The 20,903-nt window shown below is 45.3% G+C and overlaps 1 protein-coding gene across 1 annotated transcript; it reads left to right on the top strand.

The window, feature by feature from the left end:
- Positions 1-1,303: 1,303 nt before the first annotated feature.
- PPP2R1A (protein phosphatase 2 scaffold subunit Aalpha) lies at positions 1,304-20,341 on the top strand. Its single transcript, XM_039322663.1, has 15 exons — positions 1,304-1,571; positions 4,575-4,665; positions 5,294-5,394; positions 5,981-6,213; positions 6,368-6,515; positions 6,640-6,795; positions 7,018-7,132; positions 8,248-8,318; positions 8,894-9,028; positions 9,744-9,917; positions 10,398-10,458; positions 14,782-14,936; positions 16,777-16,919; positions 17,329-17,420; positions 18,914-20,341. Exons 1-15 carry the CDS (start codon positions 1,419-1,421, stop codon positions 18,928-18,930), a joined length of 1,845 nt encoding a protein of 614 aa, XP_039178597.1. The 5' UTR covers positions 1,304-1,418; the 3' UTR covers positions 18,931-20,341.
- The last annotated feature ends 562 nt before the right edge of the window (positions 20,342-20,903 follow it).

The following is a 20,903-nucleotide window of genomic DNA, read 5'->3' as shown; positions in this document are numbered from 1 at the left end:
CTCAGCAGGGCAGAGACAGCCTGGACAATTCCTATTGGCTTTTGAAAGCCAATAGAATTAGACTCTATTCAAGAGAGTCTATTCTATTGGCTTTCAAAAGCCAAAAGAATAAAAGGGAGTAGCACAGCTAAGGAAAAGGGGGAAAAAAATGGCGGACTGCATTGTTTGGCGACCCCCGTGAAATGGTCGTTCGACCCCAAATGGGGTCCCGACCCACAGGTTGAGAACCACTGGCCTACAAGGTCCCTTCCAACTTTGTTATTCTATTATTCTATTCTATTCACTTTTCCCCCTTACAAAGATCCAACATCCTGTGTGGGGTTTTTTGGGAGCCAATTCAGTCCAGAAAAAATTCTGTCCTAAAAGGGAAGCAGACGATAAGACTTTCATCAGTTGAAGCTTGTTAAGGGCTGCCTTATGCATTGACAGCACAAAATGGATAACTTTAAGCTTTTACTGAAATCACAAGTGATGATTTTCTAGCAAATGTTAGACCAGTTCTCGTAACATTCCAGATACAGGACATGGATATGGGATCTAATTTAATAGGAAGACAGAAAAGAGCAATTAATCAATGTTCCAGAGGAGTGGGTTCCCTGGATGTTTGCCAGTGAAATTGGAATTTTGATAGAAAAAGCTTTAATCTGGACTCTCTCAGGAAGAGAGAAGTTGAAATCCAGATTTAACACACACTCCTAGCTATGTAATTCCATTAACAATCAATGAAGTTTTAATGTGTGCAGCAAGTTCTTAGTTGCATATGAATATATGTGTGTGTCTATACACATATGGTCAGCCATACATGCATACAATCCACAACAATTTTATTTTAGAACAAAATGAGATTGGCAAACGGGCACTTAAAATGCCTTTGCATCAAGCCCCCCCCCGCGCTGAGGTGAGGTCATAGATCTATGTCGTCATAAATTACTGACGTCACCGTAATGGCGAGAATGGAGGCAAAGTTGCTTTGGCAACCAAGTCATACATTCGCCCTCCTCTACTTCTGCTGAAACAGAAGTTGTTTCCACTCTGGGATTGGTTATTATGAGCTGTCCCTCAAAGCCACTGGCGAATCGCCTCTCCATAATCGGAAAACGGAGTTAAGATTACACTCCAGGGGCGGGACTATTCCTTAGTCCTTTGTGAGCTTTGTGATAGAATGGATAGATTCCAATTATGAATCGGAAAAAGGCGGGGATATAGTCCATCTAACCAATTGAGATGAAAGAGAGGCGGGCATAAATGACCTAATTTCCCAAATCTCTTTGTGGGTGGCCTAGTTCTGTCCAATGAAGAACAAGAAACTCAATGACAGATCGACAGCTATGCTAAATTGGAAAATCGGAAAGAGGGAACTCGTCCGAAAGAATCCAATCAGCTTCTCGTATACGACAGAGTGACAACCCGAGGAACCAATGGCAACCCACCCGCCCCTGCAAGGCGACAGTGAGAACCCCGCGCAGTCTTCAGAAGAGAAGCCGGGAGCTAAGATGGCGGCCGCCGACGGAGATGATTCCCTTTATCCTATCGCTGTGTTGATCGATGAGCTGCGGAACGAGGACGTTCAGGTACGGCCCGATTCGGCGGGCGTTCAGCTGTTGCCGAGGGAAAAACAGCCAACGGGGGAGAACATGTCCAGGCCCGAAAACCTAGTGCCCGGCACAATGACCAATCAGGGGCGGTCTTTTATCTGAGAAACCCGGATGGGAGCACTCAGAAGCCGAGCCGGATTGGTCGCGAGAGGTTTCATTGGAGAATACCAAAAGGAAGGGGGTGGCTAATGAGAGAGGCCCTGTTATCTGCTCCCCCTCCTGCGGCAATGCAAGCAGCCGCGCGATTGGTTGGGCCACCCATTTCTCTGATGGGGGGGGACCGGGATGGGGGTGGGGGGGGGAAGGCTGGTCGTCTTTTATAAAGCATACTTGTGGAAGAGAGCGGAGGGTTCTGATTGGGTCGTGCCAAGCTTCCTAGCCAATCGGTGAAGTGCCTGGGGCAGCCGCTGGGATGGTTTTCTGATTCTGGCCTTCGCTTGCTAGGGATGCATTAGGCCGCCCCACCGGTTCCCTCTCCATGAAAGGCGGCAAGGGAGGGGCTGTCAATAAAGGGGGCCCTGATGGAGGTAGCCTTTGATGGCTGAGGAAGGGGTGGAGTCTTCCTCTCTCCCCGCCCTTCCGGCTTCCGGATGGATGCCCTCCAGATGTGTGGCCCACAGTCCTGAGCTTTTTGGGGCGCCTGTTGGAGAAAAGGCTGTTACAGCCATTGCTGATGGGGGAGGAGGCTTCGAAGTATTTCTACTAGAGCAGGGGTAGACAACCTTGGCTCTTGTACGACTTGTGGACTTCAACACCCAGAATCCCTGAACCAGCCATGCTGACTCAGGAATTCTGGGAGTTGAAGTCCACAAGTCATACAAGACCCCTGTCCTAGAGGGCTACCAGATTCTATGACAACTTTGTCCCATCCGCCTGGTAAACTTGCAAGATTCCTTCTTCTCGCCCGTGTACAGGTAGTTCTCGACTTATGACTGCACTTTTGAGCCCAAAACTTCTGTTGCTAAGTAAGAGATTGGTTAATTGTGTTTTTCCCTATTTGACAACCTGTCTTGCCCCCGATGCTAAGGGAATCGCCACAGTTGTTAAATTCGTAACTCGGTCGCTTAAGCGAGTCTGGCTTCCCCATTGAATTTGCTTGCCAGAAGGTCACAAAAGGTGATCACCTGACCTCAAGATACTGCAACCATCATGAATATGAGTCAGTTGCCAAGTGTCTGAATTTTGATCGCCATGCTGCAATGGTCATAAGAGTGAAAAATAGAAGTCCCTTTTTTCAATGCTTTGAACATCACTAAATGAATTGTTGTAAGTCAAGGACTACCTGTATATATATACATCCAAACTAGACTATTATTTCTGTGTGTGCATGTGGGTTTATACATAATTATGTTTTTATCATGTTTATGCAGTGTATATTGGAGATGGTTACTCTTTGAGAGCTGTAACGCAAAAAAATCTCATTTATTAATGTACATTTAAAGTGACAGTAAAGTTACTATTCTATTATTCTATTTTAAAGCCATAATTGTTTCTGCTGTAGATACACAAGAGAAAAAAAAACTAGGTCTGTCTTGTTGCAGGAGTATCTTTAAGGCTGAGACTGTTGGGCATCCAGCCAGCAGAATCAACCACCTTATGTGTTGTAAAATGCTTCAGGTCTATCTATTGGGTCAGTGTCTCTTAAGCTTGGTGACCATAAGATACAAGGACTTCAACTGCTGGCTGAGGAAACTGAGGAATTGAAGTTCATGCATCCTATAGTAACTTGCCACATTTGAGAAACACTGCCTTGCAATAAAGTAAGAACAAACAGGGATCCTGGTGATCAAATTGATTCTTCAGAGGGATGCAGTCCTATCTGGAAGCTTCTAACTCATTTTTATTTTGAGCAAATGGACTTGCTAGGCAGTGTCCATTCAGACCCTTGAAACTAAACTAATTCAGCAGAATGGGATACAACTGTATGCATCTAAACTTTCAACAAGGCATCTCCAATTGGATAACCCACCAGTGGTTGGGGTGGAAAAACACTATTGTTTGAAAATAGTGCCCCCACTACCAGTTTACACTTATACAAATGCTTCACTTGAAAAGGAACAGTGCCTGTTGTAGATAAAAGGAAGCAATACACCAGAATAGGAGTAAATAGTCATCTAAAGCAGTGGTTCTCAACCTTTCTAATGCCGCGACCCCATAATACAGTTCCCCATGTTGTGGTGACCCCCAACCACTTATACATCATCGGATGCCAGGGGCGTGGCCAAAGAAAAGGGGAAAAAATGGCGGACAGCCTTGTTTGGCGACCCCTGTGAAATGGTCGTTTGACCCCAAATGGGGTCCCGACCCATAGGTTGAGAACCACTGATCTAAAGAAACAATCTGTATTTTTTACAATATATATGTATTTGTGCTTGATGTATCACTGGTAAATGGAGAATAAGAGCATTATTATGTATTACACATCAGATGTAAACAGCAGCTCCGTAGCTTTTGTGTGAGGGAAAAGAAGGGGGGGGAAAGGTGAAGTCTTGCTGAGTGGAGTTGTATTCATTATATCCTATCATTATCATCTTAGTAGTATATAACCCTGGATAATCAGGATTATTCGGTTGGAGAGCTTGACAGTTCATGCAGTCATAATTTGTAGAAAGATTTTAAAAAAATCAGCATGCACTAGACAATCTAGATAGGGAGCTAGCACCTATTTATAGAATTGGAACAAAACAAAAAATGTGGTTTATATGAGCCATACATACTGTTTTTATCTATATATGTCAATGATTATATATGTAGATGTGCAGACAGATTTGTATGTTTGAATAAATATATGCAAAGAGGCATCTGCTACCATGTGGGTGGATTATGAAGATGTGTACAAAAATGGAGTGCTTTATTAGTGCCATAATAGTTTCAGTTATATATAAAGTCAGTATTCATCATTCAGGCAAAACTGGCATATTTCCCCTCAGGGTTTATCTGTGTGAATGTGTTCCTTGCATTTCTTCCCCCCATATGCAGCTTCGTCTGAATAGCATCAAGAAACTCTCTACCATTGCACTGGCCCTGGGTGTTGAGAGGACGCGCAGCGAGCTCTTGCCTTTTCTCACAGGTAAATGGAAATACTTGGCAAGGTAGGAAATAGAATGTGGAACTAGGCTAGAGACAGTTTGGGCACATTTCTGTTCCAATCATTCATTTTTGAGGATTGCCCTATGCCTGCTCTGTGAGCATGAAGATCCTGCAGAATACTGTGACATCCTTTACACCAGACAAGTCAAACTCACAATGTCATGTGATGTCGCACAACGTATCGGGACAGTTTTGCCATTGCCGGCAATGGGGTGGGCGCGGCTTCCAGATGGCCAAGGGTCTTCAAACTTGGCCCTTTTATGACTTGCGGACTTCAACTCCCAGAATTCCTCAGCCAGCCTGCCTGGCTGATGAATTCTGGGAGTTGAAGTCTGCATGTCATAAAAGGGCCAAGTTTGAAGATCCCCTGTCACAGACATTTAAACTCAGTCCTATTTATGACCATTTAAAAAATAAATATCAGTCCAGCTATTCAGAGACTCAGTTTGACTGCCTCTCAGTTCTCCCTATACATATGGAAGAATAATAAAAATAAATTGTTCATGAATTGACACTTTCTCGTTTTTTGTTCTAAGAATATACAGGCTTTGTCTTACTTTTTGTTGGTTTCTCTCTCTCTCTCTCTTTTTTTTTTAAACTTCTTGCAGATACTATTTATGATGAGGATGAGGTCTTACTTGCTCTGGCAGAACAGCTGGGAACTTTTACAGCTTTGGTCGGGGGGCCTGAATATGTCCACTGCTTGCTGGTAAGCTATAGGCCACTTTCTGTGAAGGACTTGGGAAGAGTGACTAACACAGAAGGAAAATGGAAGAACCACTTCTGTTCTTTCCAAAAGATGAAATTAGGGTACGCGTGTTGTTAAATGCCCAGATGATCAAGCTGCTGAGAAGTTAGCCTGGGTGGCTAGGATCCTAGATGGTTTGGTTAATTAGTAAAGAAAAGGTTAATCCCCTTCCAAATTAATAAAAGTGTTAAAATGATATTTGGTGATTATCGTTTGACTCCACATCATAGGTGGATTTAACGATAACAGTATATGGGGATTTTTCCCCAAAAAAAGTTAGAATTGTACCCAGATAGAACAGTATGACTGGAATGTAACTTTTCCCATTTGAACGCACAAATCCCAATTTTCGGTCACACTCCTTGCTCCCTGTGTAAACTTTCTCATCACCTCCTCTTGGAAAAAGAGCGGCATTATTTGAATTCCTATGACGAACTCAAACGAACAAGCCAATCATTAAAATATTGCGAGCTCTTTGGGTTTTTTCCCTTCCTGGTGGTTCGTGGAAAATGCATACGTAATGCGCCATTTCCTCCTCTTCCTCCAGCCCCCGCTCGAAAGCCTTGCTACAGTGGAAGAGACGGTGGTGCGGGACAAGGCCGTGGAGTCCTTGAGGGCAACCTCCAATGAACATTCTCCAGCTGACCTCGAGGCTCACTTCGTGCCCCTGGTGAAGCGCCTGGCGGGAGGCGACTGGTTCACCTCTCGCACCTCTGCCTGCGGCCTCTTCAGCGTCTGTTATCCCCGAGTTTCCAGCTCAGTTAAAGCTGACCTCCGCCAGTAAGTCAGATGCCTTTGCAGTCAAAACCGAGACCCCGTCAGAAAATCCCAAACAATCAAAAGAGGAGAGATTCTTCCCCCCCCCCCCCGTTCCAGTATGTTGTCCCTAATAAGTTGCTGCCTTTTCTTTTTTTTTTCTTTTTCTTTTTGGCAGATATTTCCGAAATTTGTGTTCGGACGATACGCCAATGGTGAGGCGAGCCGCAGCCTCCAAACTGGGCGAATTTGCCAAGGTCTTGGAACTGGAATATGTCAAAAGCGAGATCATCCCCATGTTTTCGAACCTGGCGTCTGATGAGCAGGTCTGTGTATGGCATCGTGTTAGCTTTTTTTTGGGGGGGGGGAGAAGGGAACGAGCTGAATCCGAGGGGTGGGCTGTCTACCCCTTGTGCTTTTTGTGAGGAAGATCTTCATGTTGACACACAGGACTCTGTGCGCTTGTTGGCTGTGGAGGCCTGCGTTAATATTGCTCAGCTCCTGCTTCAGGAGGACTTGGAGTCCTTGGTGATGCCGACGTTACGACAAGCCGCCGAGGACAAATCTTGGCGAGTCCGTTACATGGTGGCTGAGAAATTCACAGAGGTTTGTACAAATACTTGTGTATTTTGAAGTTTACGTTCTCTTCATTTTTGAAAGTTAAATTACAGTAAATGTTTAAAATGTACCAGTGGTTTTGTTCCTCTGCAGACCAAGAGTTTTCATGGGTAGAATTCTTTCTGGCAAGGAGGAAAGTTTTCCTATTTTGGAGTGTTTGCATGGTCAGTTTTGGGACTGTTTTTTTGTTTGTTTTTTTCCTCCCTATAGCTCCAGAAAGCTGTTGGGCCAGAAATCACAAAAACCGACTTGGTCCCAGCCTTCCAGAATCTCATGAAAGACTGTGAAGCTGAAGTGCGAGCTGCAGCCTCTAGCAAAGTCAAAGGTTATTTTTAGTCAATGTCTTGATATTTCTATAGACTTTCCCTGTACAGGTAGCCCTCAAGTTAACAGCCATTTGTTTACAACTGTTCAAAGTTACAGCAGCATTAAAAAAAAATGACTTGCCACTGTTGCAGCATCAGCATCGTTATGTGATCAAAATACATGCAACCAGCGTGTATTTACAACAGCTGCAGTGTCCCTATGAGCCAGTGAACACCTTTTGCAACCCTGCTAGCTGGCTTTTTACAAGCAAAGTCAGTGGGGGAAGCCAGATTCGCTTAACAACCTTATATTCGCTTATCCACAGTGATTCACTTAACCACGGCAAAAAGGGCATAACACTGAGCATGAGTCACTTAACAATTGCCTTGTATAGAAGTGGAAATGCTGGTCCCAGTTTGGCTTGTAAATCAAGGACACCTGTATAAAGGCTTTCTGAAAGGGATGGACTCTGGGCAAGAAAAGAAGAATTTGATTCATTAAATACATCTAGTTGTGTAATTGTTTTAAGCACTTAATATGTAAACCTAAGACAATTGTCCGGATCCAGCTGTAGGAAGACTTAAGTTTTCAGAACAGAGGTCAGGACTATTTTTGCCTACAGTTTCAAGGATTAGTATATAGCAGTGATGGCGAACCTTTTAGAGACAGAGTGCCCCAAAACCACCCCCCTTCCCTGCTCCACCCTGCCTGCTGGGCTACTCACCACCTTCATCATCCAGGCAGTCCAGCAGTGCCATGGCGGCCACACCCTCCACCCATGCCCTGCAGCAACATCTGCATGCGACAGGGCGCAAGGGCGGAGTCTTGTCCCCGCTGCCTGGCTAACATGTCCTTGACTGCACTGATTTGCGTAGGCCGTGCCTGGGGGCGACTAGCCAGGGGGGCTGCTGGTGAGGGGGCTGTGAGTGGCAGGACTGGGGCAATGGTGCGTGTGCCCACAGAGAGGGCTCCGAGTACCGCCTCTGGCGCGTTGCCATAGGTTCGCCACCACTGGTATATAGTATGTCTTATGTTGGGCTGGAGCAGTTTACGTATTTAGTTGATAATTAGGGGGGAAAATATTACCTGGGTGAAATTTGCACTGAAAATTCTTGTTTCTCCATCTTTCCCAAGAATTCTGTGAAAATTTGTCTCCTGATTGTCGTGAAAATATCATCATGACTCAGATTTTGCCCTGTATCAAGGTACGTACCAGAAAGCTATCTTCTCTGGTAACTTTTGAGTGGTTCTTAAAAGCATCAGTTCACAGTTTTAACTGGCCCAATCGGAAGCATGCTTGCAGGAAGGCTGAAGAAGGCATGGAGGAGTTGTCCTTGAAGAGGACCCATACAAAGGAAGCAGTTGCCTGCTACTGCCTCTAGACCAGTGGTTCTCAACCTTTCTAATGCCGCGACCCCATAATACAGTTCCCCATGTTGTGGTGACCCCCAACCATTTATACATCACTGGGTGCCAGGGGCGTGGCCAAAGAAAAGGGGGAAAAATGGTGGACAGCCTTGTTTGATGACCCCCGTGAAATGGTCTGGTTGACTTCCTCTATGAATTTGTGTTCTAGATATGTGTCTATGAGTGTCTGATTGTAGAGGTTTATAGATTGTAGGTGTAAATACATTGACATTGAGATATACTCCAATATTCCAGTTGTTTATTACATTCAACAAATAAGATGGCAGCAATGGTGTGTATAAAGGCAGTCAGATCGGAGGCGTGGCATATAAATAGCTTGTGATGCCTTAAAATATGCCATTTTATTATTTAGGAACTAGTATCAGATGCCAATCAACACGTGAAATCAGCTTTGGCATCCGTGATCATGGGATTGTCTCCTATTCTGGGCAAGGACAACACAATTGAGCATCTTTTGCCTCTCTTCCTGGCTCAGCTCAAAGACGAGGTGAGTGTTCTTTCCCTGCTTCTATTTTTGAGGTCACTTAAGGGTCTTTGTGGTTTATTTTTGAGGTAAAGAGTAGTGTTGTCTACTCAGATGGCTTGAAAGAAAACCTATTGGTTAGTGTTGTATATCTCAACTTTGGCGACTTAAAGATGTGTGGACTTCAAACCTCCCCCCCCCCAGAATTCGGCGAGTTGAAATCCACACATTTGAAAAATTGCCCCAGTTGAGAAACACTGGGTTAGTGTTAAGGCATGTATATACACCTCTGGTTAAATGACCTTAGGCAATCTGTAGACGATATTTCCAGCTTCTAGGATGAATAGCTTTCTGAATAGCATCAACTGCATTTGTTATACAGGATTTTTTTTTTTCAAATCCTTATAACTACTTACATTAATATCGGCATCTTTTAGCTATTCAGGAAGTTGAAAATTTTAACTTTTGTTCCTTTTTCCGTCTTACCTATGTTCTTAGGAAGCTCCCCTTAAACTAGCACAGTGTTTCCCAAACTTGACAATTTTAAGGCATGTGGACTTCAACTCCCAGAATTCCACAGCCAGCAACGCTGGCTGTGGAATTCTGGGAGTTGAAGTCCACATGCCTTAAAATTGTCAAGTTTGGGAAACACTGAACTAGCACAACCAGAAGCGTTTTAGAAGTGACAGTTGTGGCCGTGGGTCTTCTCCGTTCTCATCCGTCTGTCTCTTTTCTGCAGTGCCCTGAGGTCCGACTCAACATCATCTCCAACCTGGACTGTGTGAATGAAGTGATCGGCATCCGGCAGTTGTCTCAGTCTCTGCTGCCAGCAATTGTGGAGTTAGCGGAGGATGCCAAGTGGCGTGTGCGGTTAGCTATTATTGAGTATATGCCCCTGTTAGCTGGACAGCTGGTGAGTGGGGATTTTTTTTTTTAACTGTTTGAAAATAACTGTAAACATTTCAGTTTTTTACTCAGCAACCTGGACATTATTAAATCAGTTAAAATGTGAATAGCCACAGGGGCTTGTAGAGTTCCTGCTTTTCTGTGATTAATTCTGCTAGGGCTGTTTTGTCAAAATCTCCAAATTTGATGATCACCTATTGCAGTGTTTCCCAAACTTGACAATTTTAAGGCATGAGGACTTCAACTCCCAGAATTCCACAGCCAGCGTTGCTGGCTGTGGAATTCTGGGAGTTGAAGTCCACATGCCTTAAAATTGTCACGTTTGGGAAACACTGACCTATTGGGTTGCCCTGAAGGGTCTGCTAATTGAACAAAGTCTGTTTGTTCTGTTGGTTAAGGACGAGGATTCTATAACTTTATTTGTAACCTCGTAATTTGCAACCTTGCTGATTCATTTGCTGTCACTTTTAATGTTCCTTGTCTTCAGGGTGTGGAATTCTTTGATGAGAAGCTAAACTCCCTTTGCATGGCCTGGCTAGTGGATCATGGTAAGACTCAGATCCTGATGATCAATAGTGGCTCGTTTCTCCTTTACCAGTCATCTCCTGTAACATTGGTTCACAACTGTGCACTTCACTTCTAAGTTGCCTGGTACACGCCAAGGAAGGTACAGTTCCAAATCTGAAGGCGTCTGCATTTTTACAAGTAGTTTTTCACATACAACCAGTTGCTTAACAGCACCCAAAAGGTGCTTACAACCTGATTCCAAAGTTCTGATGACTGCCATGCCCCCACCCCCTCCACCCCAGTTATATGACCATTTTGGGGGCACCTGACATCTGGCCTATGCTTAAGGCCACTTGTAGCATCCCATGGTCAAATAAACACAATTTGCAGTGTCTTTGCCAAAAAAACTGGCATTTTCTTCCGATATTTGCCAAAAAAAACCCCAACAAGCAATAGATTTGCTTAACAACTGCTGCAAAAAAAAAATAAAATGGTCCTAAAATCAGGTCGGTCATGCGATGGGCCATTGGCAGGTTCCATTATGGTTATAAATCGACTATTGAAATCACCAGAATCTGATTTTTCGAAGTGGCAATTAATTCTGTGTTTAACTCTAGAAGCATTAATAGCTTCAGGGCATCTTTAGTTTTAGCTGTTATGCCAGCTGCAGCTTCATATGGACCGAAAGCATTTCCTCAGATCTCCATTCTCTGGATGGAGAATATAATCCAGTCAGGCTTATATGGTAAACTCTGGAGTTATTGAGTAGGATATTTGAAGAGTTAGCACTTTTTATATATCCCATACTGAATGTGAGACCATCTGAGAAAAAGCTTTCAGTGGCTCCCAGTAAATGTGAGGCAAGGAGTAACTTTTAGTACAAAGTTCTTTTTTGTACTGAATCCTTGGAATAATATCTTTAGTGAAGATTGGTTTCTCATTTTTTTGTCACTGGTTTTTCATATATCTAAATGCCCTAGATCCATGGTGGCGAACCTATGGCACACGTGCCACAGGTGGCACGCAGATCCCTCTCTTTGGGCACACACGCCATTGCCCCAGTCCGAGGCCTTCAGCTGGGTTTTATAAAACGTTTTCGCTTTAGGCCTCCGCCGCCGTGTACAAAAAAAAAACAAGGTTTAATCAATCAATTTCTACTTCTCGGGAAAAAAAAGATCTCGCAAAGTTGGAATTGATTGATTGATTGAACTTTTTAGTCCTACCCAGTCTGCTGTTACCACTGCAGCCACGCCCACCCAATGGGACACACCCACCCAATGGGACACGCCCACCCGGCACTCAATGATGCATAAGTGGGTTTTGGGTTGCAGTTTGAGCACTCGGTCTCTAAAAGATTCACCATCACTGTCCTAGATATTTAGTTTGTGTATCTATTTCATAGTTGATAACTTAAACCACTTAGATAACTTTTTTCATGGGTATCAAGTGGAGGTTACTAATCAGCTTTTTAAAAATGGTAAATGTCTCATAGGCATAGAAGCACACTTTCCTTCATCTCAGCCACTAAAGATATATTTGATTGGTTGATTTTTATTCCGCCTTTATCAGGCAGTGATCGTACCTAATGCGCGTTCCTTCTTCTATTTTCTCCACAACAACAACAACCTTGTGAAGTGTGTTGGGCTGAGTGAGGGTGACTGGCCCAAAATCAGCCAGCCAGCTTTCTTGCCTAAGGTGGGACTAGAACAGTGGTTCTCAACCTTTCTAATGCCGCGACCCCATAATACAGTTCCCCATGTTGTGGTGACCCCCAACCACTTATACATCACCGGGTGCCAGGGGCGTGGCCAAAGAAAAGGGGGGAAAAATGGCGGACAGCCTTGTTTGGCGACCCCCGTGAAATGGTCGTTCGACCCCAAATGGGGTCCCGACCCACAGGTTGAGAACCACTGGACTAGAACTCACCATCTCCTGGTTTCCAGCCTGGCGCCTTAAACCACTAGATCAAATTTTCATGCAGTTCATCCCAATGACGTATAGAAGAAAAGAGACTGTAGTTCAAAGGGAGAATATAAGTTAAAGTAGTTATTGGGTTTTTGGTCCACATTTTTAAAATTGGAAGTGCTTTTACCCAACTAGTAATCTATAGCACTGAAAGCATATTTCAGAATTAATGGGATACATTGTGTCAGCAATTTTCTCCAGCGGAGAAAATGAATCATTGAAGGCTTTTAGCACTAAAGGAAAAAAGGTTGAATCACATTCCGGTATTTAATGGGATAATCTTTTCTAGCAATTAAATTCTGATTTAATGCAAGTACATTACCCCAAAAAAAAAAAAAAATTATAACACTAGCTTTTTTTTGTCTTTTTTTTTTCCTGTTTCAAACTTTTGATTATTCGGCATGCAGCATTCATATAATTTTCAGTTATTTTTATTGTCTTCCGTACCATTTTGAGCGTGTTAATGATACTAGTGAACTTGCGCTTTTTGGTCTCATTCTCGCCTAATAAAATGTGTTCAAACTCTGACTGGTAATTATATAACGTGGTTAAAAGCTCATTTTCAACGTAGAAATTCTCTTGTCAGTTTCAGTTATTTCTGGGATAGGCACCGCGTAGGTACGGCATCAAATGAGGATATAAATTGCCAGTGGAAGCCAACCGTAGCAAAGCTCTCACAATTATATTTCAGGTTCCAGGTGCCATCAGTTCCAGTTGGATAGGAAAGAGGTAATAATAATAGTAGTAGTAGTAGTAGTAGTAGTAGTAGTAGTAGTAAAGTTGGAAGGGACCTTGGAGGTCATCTAGTCATCTAGTCCAACCCCCTGCTATTCCAATATCTCAGGGGCTGCTACAAAGAAGAGGGAGTCAAGCTATTCTCCAAAGCACCAGAAGGCAGGACAAGAAGCAACAGATGGAAACTAATCAAGGAGAGAAACAACCTGGAACTGAGGAGAAACTTCCTGACAGTGAGAACAATTAATCAGTGGAACAACCTGCCTCCAGAAGCGGTGAAGCTCCAACACTGGAAGTTTTTTAGGAAGAGACTGGACAGCCATTTGTCCAAAATGGTGTAGGGTTTCCTGCCTGAGCAGGGGGTTGGACTAGATGACCTCCAAGGTCCCTTCCAACTTTACTACTACTACTACTACTACTATTACCTCTTTCCTATCAACTGGAACTGATGGCACTTGGAATCTGAAATATAATTGTGAGAGCTTTGCTATAGTTGGCTTCCACTGGCAATTTATATCCCCATTTGATGCCGTACCTACGCGGTGCCTATCCCAGAAATAACTGAAACTAACAAGAGAATTTCTAGGTTGAAAATGAGCTTTTAACCACGTTATATAATTACCAGTCAGAGTTTGAACACATTTTATTAGGCGAGAATGAGACCAAAAAGCGCAAATACACTAGTATCATTAACTTGCTCAAAATGGTACAGAAGACAATAAAAATAACTGAAAATTGTAATGCAGACTGCAAAAAGAATACAGTCTGCTCAATTAGAAATGCTGCCTGTGGCATAAAATAGAACTGGTTTCCCATGCTGGGTTCCAAGACAATGTATAGATAGGACTCCAGCAAAGAATAGTAATTTGGCCAGTGTCAAAATGCACGATAGAAACGCGGTCAGTCACACTTTCTCTAATTAAAAAGTATTTCCGCAGCCCCAAACTATCTCTGCATTTTAGAGAGAGGATTTAAAAAGAAAAAAAAAATCAGGTTATTTTTTTTTTCCCTCATAATCTTTGACGCTCTCCCGTATCCCTGAATATCTCTGTGTGCTGCAGAGTTCACCTATTGCAGCATAGCTGGGTCAGGAATTCTGGGAGTTGAAGTCCATGAGTCATAAAAGAGCCAAGGTTGCCTACCCCTGACCTATTGAAACAGAAAATCGTGTGATTGTCAGATGTTCCGACTAATGAAGCATTTCAAAGAACTTTCAGGCATGTTTCCTAAAGTCTTTATTACAGAGCTACAAATTGCCGGTCACCATCATGGACGTTTTGATGCCAGAATCTGACTTCCTCTTGCTGGCATCAAACTTTTCTTGCTAAACCCCTCCCTTATCTTGCAGTCACAAGTCACATTATCCAATTAGTGTGAAGGTCAAAAGTTTACTTCCTCTTTCTTTCCTGGGTTTTTTACCCCCCCCCCACTCTAAGCTATGTATTAACCCAGTAAATACCAGACAGTTTTGCATATTGTCAAAGCAAGAATATACAGTATTTGCAGCATTGACAGTGATTATTGTAGGTATATCCCAAATCAAGTCGTAGATATTGTGGCAAAACTCCCAGAACTTGGCTCCCTTAAGTCTTCTGTGTGTAGCTGTTCTAGAATATGCGTGTGAGCTTTAATCTGTTCTGTGGCTCATTATTTCTTCCATGCAGTTTATGCTATCCGAGAAGCAGCCACCAGCAACCTTAAGAAGCTTGTAGAGAAGTTTGGCAAGGACTGGGCTCATGCCACCATCATCCCCAAGGTGCTGGCCATGTCGAATGACCCCAACTATTTGCACCGCATGACTACGCTGTTCTGCATCAACGTGAGTTGGGGAAGGGATGAGCGAGAAGAAAAAGCGGGACAAATTGCGGGAACGTGGAAGGAGGTGCGGGCACTGTGGTTGTAACGAGTCGGTGCGTGAACTGGGATAAGTAAGAATTGTCCTTGCCCTGCCTGATGGGACGTGGGACTCTTTGGTTAGGGAGAACAGATGGCCTTGCTAGGGAACTGCTGCACAACATGATCAGCATAAGCCCAGCTCCAAAACAGCAAACGTCTTTAAAAAAAAAGTTTTATTATTTTTTAACAGAGTTCAATAATAATTATTCAGCAAAAATGTGTTGTCTGAGTATCTTATTCACTAATACAAATTAAATTCCTAATCCCTAAATCTTTTCTCTAGCCATCGATAAAATAGGCCCCAAGTTTGAAAATATTCTGTTTCTTCTCTTTCGTTCAACCTTAAAGTAAGTCTGTCCATTTTCTGCACAGTCCAGGATAGCGGACCAGGCTATCTTCCATAGCGGTGGGACGGCGACCGTGGGAGCAACAGCCTGCTCATCTCCGGCGCCGACGGCGGAGCCACCTGGTACTGTTTACACGGCCGTTCGTCCGCATGACTGAGATAGGCAACGGCCTCAACTTTGCTCCGGGGAAACGAGAGGGTGCGGGGCAGCACTGCCTATCTCAGTCATGCGGACGAATGGCCATGTAAACAGCACCAGATGGCGCTGCCGCCGGAGATCAGCAGGCTGTTGCTCCCGAGGTCGCTGTCCCACCACTATGGAAGGTAGCCTGGTCCGTGACTTCGGGGGCCTCGGCCTCCAGCAGCCCCGCCGTGCCCGAGGTAGGCCCCCCGCTCGCTGTTTCAGCAAAAGCTTCTATTTGCTCCGCAGCCTGCCCAGGTCAGGCAAAAGTACTCTGGCCAGGTAAGTGTGTCCCGGCTGCAGCCATTCTCGCTTCCTTTGATAGGTCGTGCCGGGGAGGGAGATCTGCGGGAGGAAGCCAGCGTGGTTTGAGGGTCGCCAGGAGCACGCCGCATTAGCTGGCACTGCAGGGGGTGGTCCCACAGCAACACCGACAGTCCGAGCCATGCGCCACCGGCGTCTCCGGTCCCGAGCCACAGGAAATATTTTCTGCTGCAAGGACGCCCTGCCCATAGCAGCGCCACCAAACTGCCTTCTATGCCACTGGCGTCCCCGGGCTGGAGCAGTGAAAGCTGATCCAGTTGGTCGTCGGGGTGCGGAACCGGGCCGCGGACAGCAGGCCTTGCTCACCGGCAATGCTGGAGCCTTCTGTGCCGCTCCACTCGGACCGCCGGCTGCTGGCTGCAGGGCTGCCTCCCTCCGGACCTGTCTTTCCCCCCTCCCGTCTATGTCAAGCCCACAGGACTTGACAGGCGGACGGCGTCCCTTGAACCAATCAATTCAAACTTCGCGAGGTTTTTTTTCGTGAGAAGTTTGAATTGATTGGTTCAACTTTTTTAGTCCCACTTTTTTTTGGCACTGCACATGGCTGGGAGCCCCAGGAGATGGCTTAAATAGCCGCATGCGGCTCCGGATCTGTGGGTTGCTGACCCGTGATCTGTGTGTTTCTTTAACATTTCTCCCACCTGTTTGAAGAGCTTCCTTGGTCCATTTGGGCCAACCGCCATTGGGTCTGCACTCCCAAGGTTTCCCTTCCTCCTCGTTGCCTCTCCAGGGCGACTTTCTGACCTCTTTGGGTCTCCAGACACAGCAAAAGCGGAGCTCCGGTTTCTTTCATCCGTGTCGCCGTGACATCCGGGGTGAACTTCAAAACAGCAAACCTCTTAAATATAAGAGCTCCTCAGATCCAAGTTGCACCGGGCCCTTGGTCGACCTTCCTGGCTCTTCCTTTGCTAGGTGCTGTCGGAGGTCTGTGGGCAGGAAATCACCACCAAGCACATGCTTCCCACGGTATTGCGGATGGCCGGTGACGCAGTCGCAAATGTTCGCTTCAACGTAGCCAAGTCGCTTCAAAAAATTGGACCAATCTTGGATAATAGGTATGGGGAACAATAACTTGTTGTGGATGCCATCTGGGTTTGGGGCTTATCTTGGTAATTGGGGTGGGAGGAAACAAAGAGAAGAGCTAGAAGCTGGGGTGGCACAGTGGTTAGAATGCAGTATTGCAGGCTAAACTCTGCTCACAGCCAGAAACTTAATCCTGACCGGCTCAAGGTTGACTCGGCCTTCCACCCTTCCAAGATGGGTTAAATGAGGACGCAGATTGTTGGGGGCAATGTGCTGACTCTGTAAAAACCATTTAGAGAGGGCTGTAAAGCCCTGTGAAGTGGTATATGAATCTAAGTGCTATTGCTAAAATGGAAATAGTGAAGCTTTGGAGAATCTTAGATAGAGGGCCTTATCTTCTGCGTACTTCCTCCCCCTCATTCGCTCCCTTTTTTTTTTCAGCACCCTTCAGAATGAGGTGAAGCCGGTGCTAGAGAAACTCACCCAGGACCCTGATGTGGATGTCAAATACTTTGCCCAGGAGGCACTGACTGGTGAGTGTGCTGTCCCTAGTGGAGTTGAGCCTATTTCCTCCCTCCCTCCCTCCCTCCCTCCCTCTCTCTCTCTCAGTTTGGTTGTTTTTGTAGATGTTTCATTATCCAACTAGGTAACAGCACTGCACAGTGCACTGATGTTGTTAACTAGCTGGGTAATGAAAGGTCTGTAAGAAAACAGCTAAGCTCGGAGAGCCCCAGTGACCCCACAGCTACAAATGTTCTCTCTTTCCTTAATTCCTTCCTTCCTTCCTTCCTTCCTTCCTTCCTTCCTTCCTTCCTTCCTTCCTTCCTTCCTCCCTCCCTCCCTCCCTCCCTCCCTCCCCCCCCCATCTTAACCTAACACCTTTAGAGTGCATTTCTCTTTTCTTGCTAGACGGCTGCCTAATTCTTACCACTGAAGGCCTTATGGAGAAAGGACATAAACCTTCTCTTTTCTTAGGCTTCGTCTTTAATTTCTGTTTCCAAAGTGATTTCAAGCTCACTTGGCATTCAGCCTGACCGTTGAGTGCACGTGGTCCTTTGTTTCTCCTGCTGTTAGCTGTTTCCATCAGAAGGCTTCCAGGAGAAGTTTCTTGATCAGCACCTTTGTAGCCACTTTAGAGAGGGAATCTATGGAGTGCTGGTGATCTTGGGCCTAAGTATGCTAACTTTATTTGTAAGGATTACTTTCCAAAATCATCTCAAAAGGTCACATAGTCAGCATCCTAGTTTCCCTTTGCAGCCAACCAAATATTTGTGGAAAACGCATAACCAGAACCCCAGGCCTGGGTAAGAGTTTCACAACACTGGAGATGTGAATCTTCTCAAAAGCTCAATCCCCTGATAATTCAGGGTTGGCTTCTGTGAACTCTGGGAGCACCATGGTTCTCCAGGATGGGGGGGGGGAGGACACTGTGTACACAGTTACTCAGGATCAGCTACACCAGTGGTTCTCAACCTGTGGGTCGGGACCCCATTTGGGGTCGAAAGACCATTTCACGGGGGTCGCCAAACAACGCAGTCCGCCATTTTTTCCCCCCTTTTCCTTAGCTGTGCTACTCCCTTTTATTCTATTGGCTTTCAAAAGCCAATAGGAATTGTCCAGGCTGTCTCTGCCCTGCTGAGCCTGCCAAAAGTCCCCTTCTGCAAACGGTGCTGCACCAGTTGAGTAGTCCTCGACTTACGACCGGTTGAGTAGTCCTCGACTTAACACCGGTTGGGGGGGTCGCGGCATTAAAAAGGTTGAGAACCACTGAGCTACACGTTTGCGATGATGTGAAAGTTTGTAGCAGAAGATCCCACTTGCACCCTGCAGGGACTGACCGATGAGCACCTAAATAGCCGAGGCCTGACTGTGCTTGGAACTCTCCTTTTCAAATTAATTCTAGCACGTGTGAGTAACAGTGTACAATGGGCACCGCACAACTGAACTTACAGCTGTTCGTGAAATAGTTTATTAGCTTTCATAAACTATTAACATTTAATACACCCTTTTCCTCTCTCCCCTACAGTGTTGACGTTAGCTTGAATCCAGGACCTGGCTCTGTTGTCTCTCCAACTTGGATGCTGTTGGGCCAACTATCTTTCTCCCTTTTCCCTGCATGTGTATGACCAGCCCACCCATCTCCTATTGGATGTACATGATGGAATAGGCCATAGCTGACTATTGTCCTCTCGGGAGTCCCACCTGCCTCTTCTCCTCTTAGCTCCGTGTTTTCAGACCTTCTCGGGCAGCTGTGATATTCTCTCCCCTTCTCATAATGGTCAGGTTCAACTTACCCTTTTGTTCCCACCCTCCAGGGGCCACAGGTGACTCACCCACCCCCAGTTCTGTGAAGCTTGCAAGAGAGGCAGAGCAGGGGGATGGGAGGCAGAATTGATTCGTGGGAGCCTCCTGTCACTTTTTGGCCGCAGTTTGCATGGGAATGCCATCACCGTGCAGCCTGTAACTGTGCATGAGATACCCAGTTGAGCTTTCTCCCCATCCACGCTCGGCCCGATTGGTCCCTTTTTCCATCCCGATGATTAAAGCCGCCATCTTTTCCCTCCTCCTTGCCGTTGAAGTATCAGTCAATGAAACGCGGTCCTTCACTCAAAATCAAACGCCTCAGTTGTTTTGCTCCAGAGAAGGTAGAAGGGTAGTTAAATCCTTGATTTAGATCTCTTGGTTTATCAGGCTTCGTAATAACAGTGTTTCCCAGATCCTCTGCATGATTCTATTTCTGTGCCCTTTCTGTTTCCTTTCCCTGGCCTTTGCTGGAAGGAGGTAGCTATTTGGTGCATGGGGATGTGTGTGTGTGTGTGTGTGTGTGTGTGTGTGAGAGAGAGAGAGAGAGCGAGAGAGCGCTGTGGAACAGTTGACATAGGCTGTAGAGTAGAAAACTCAAGTTGCTTTGGTCATCACAGTGGGAGACTACCTCCAGGCTAAATTTTGTCCCGTATTCCCACTGAACTTCCAAACTGGAACCATTCCCAAATTCTGGTGGTGCAAAACGAAAAGATGCTCTTTGATGAACGATGCATCAGTTGGCAGAAGAAGAGGGGGCATTGGGGGGGGTGTTTCTCCAGCCGTGCTTGAATGATCCCACGGGCTCTTGATTGATGGGAGATCTGATTTCTGTACTGTAAAACTTCCTCCTTCCTTCCAGCTTCGCCTTGATGATGTCCCAATTTTCCTTCTTCAGCACCTTTTGAGTTCCTTGCGGTCGGCGCTCTAATACTTGCACTGGACATGTGAAAGAAGTGTGTATTCTAACCACTCAACCCCCCTAACACACAAACACACACTTACACACTGTCTCCCGTGCTCCATTAGCGGAACGTCATTTTTAAAACGTCAGATTTTTTTTTGTCTGTGTGTGTGTGTATACACATGTTTTATTTTTCGCCTCTCTCCGATTAATAAAATGCTCGATCGTTACTTAACATGGCTGGTAAGATTGAAGCTGGGTCAGTGAGTTCTTTTGAAATGAGGGTGTGGAGGAAAACCGGTAGGAGTCCACAAGTCTTAAAAATTGCTGGCTGGGGGATTCTGGGAGTTGAAGTCCACACATGTGAAAGGGACCAAGGTTGAAAAACCCTACCTTGGGGAATAGCCGAGCTGCTTGGGAGCTGGGTCAGGTCCTTCAGCTTGTGAAAAGATTTCAGTCACCTCTTTTATGCCTGCGTGCCCTCGTTCATTTATTCTGCCTGCTTTTTCTATTCTAGTCATACTTTTGGCAAACAAACACACAAAAAAACTGCATGTTTCATTCCTTCCATCATTTGCTACAATGAAAGGACCTAGCCCAGGGGTAGGCAACCTTGGCTTTTTTATGACTCGTGGACTTCAACTCCCAGAATTCCTGAGCCAGCTGTGCTGGCTCAGGAATTCTGGGAGTTGAAGTCCACAAGTCATAAAAGAGCCGAGGTTGCCTACCCCTGACCTAGCCTTTTACGTACTTGGGTTTAATTTATCAAAATCTGTTGTTAAAATTAACTGCTGACAGCTGGGCTGGTGAG

Source organism: Crotalus tigris, unplaced genomic scaffold (assembly GCF_016545835.1).
Source record: "Crotalus tigris isolate CLP2741 ecotype Arizona unplaced genomic scaffold, ASM1654583v1 scf7180000024119.3904262, whole genome shotgun sequence".
NCBI classification, from domain to species: Eukaryota; Metazoa; Chordata; class Lepidosauria; order Squamata; family Viperidae; genus Crotalus; species Crotalus tigris.
Note: the sequence above shows the minus strand (reverse complement) of the source record. Positions and strands in the feature narration are given on the sequence as shown.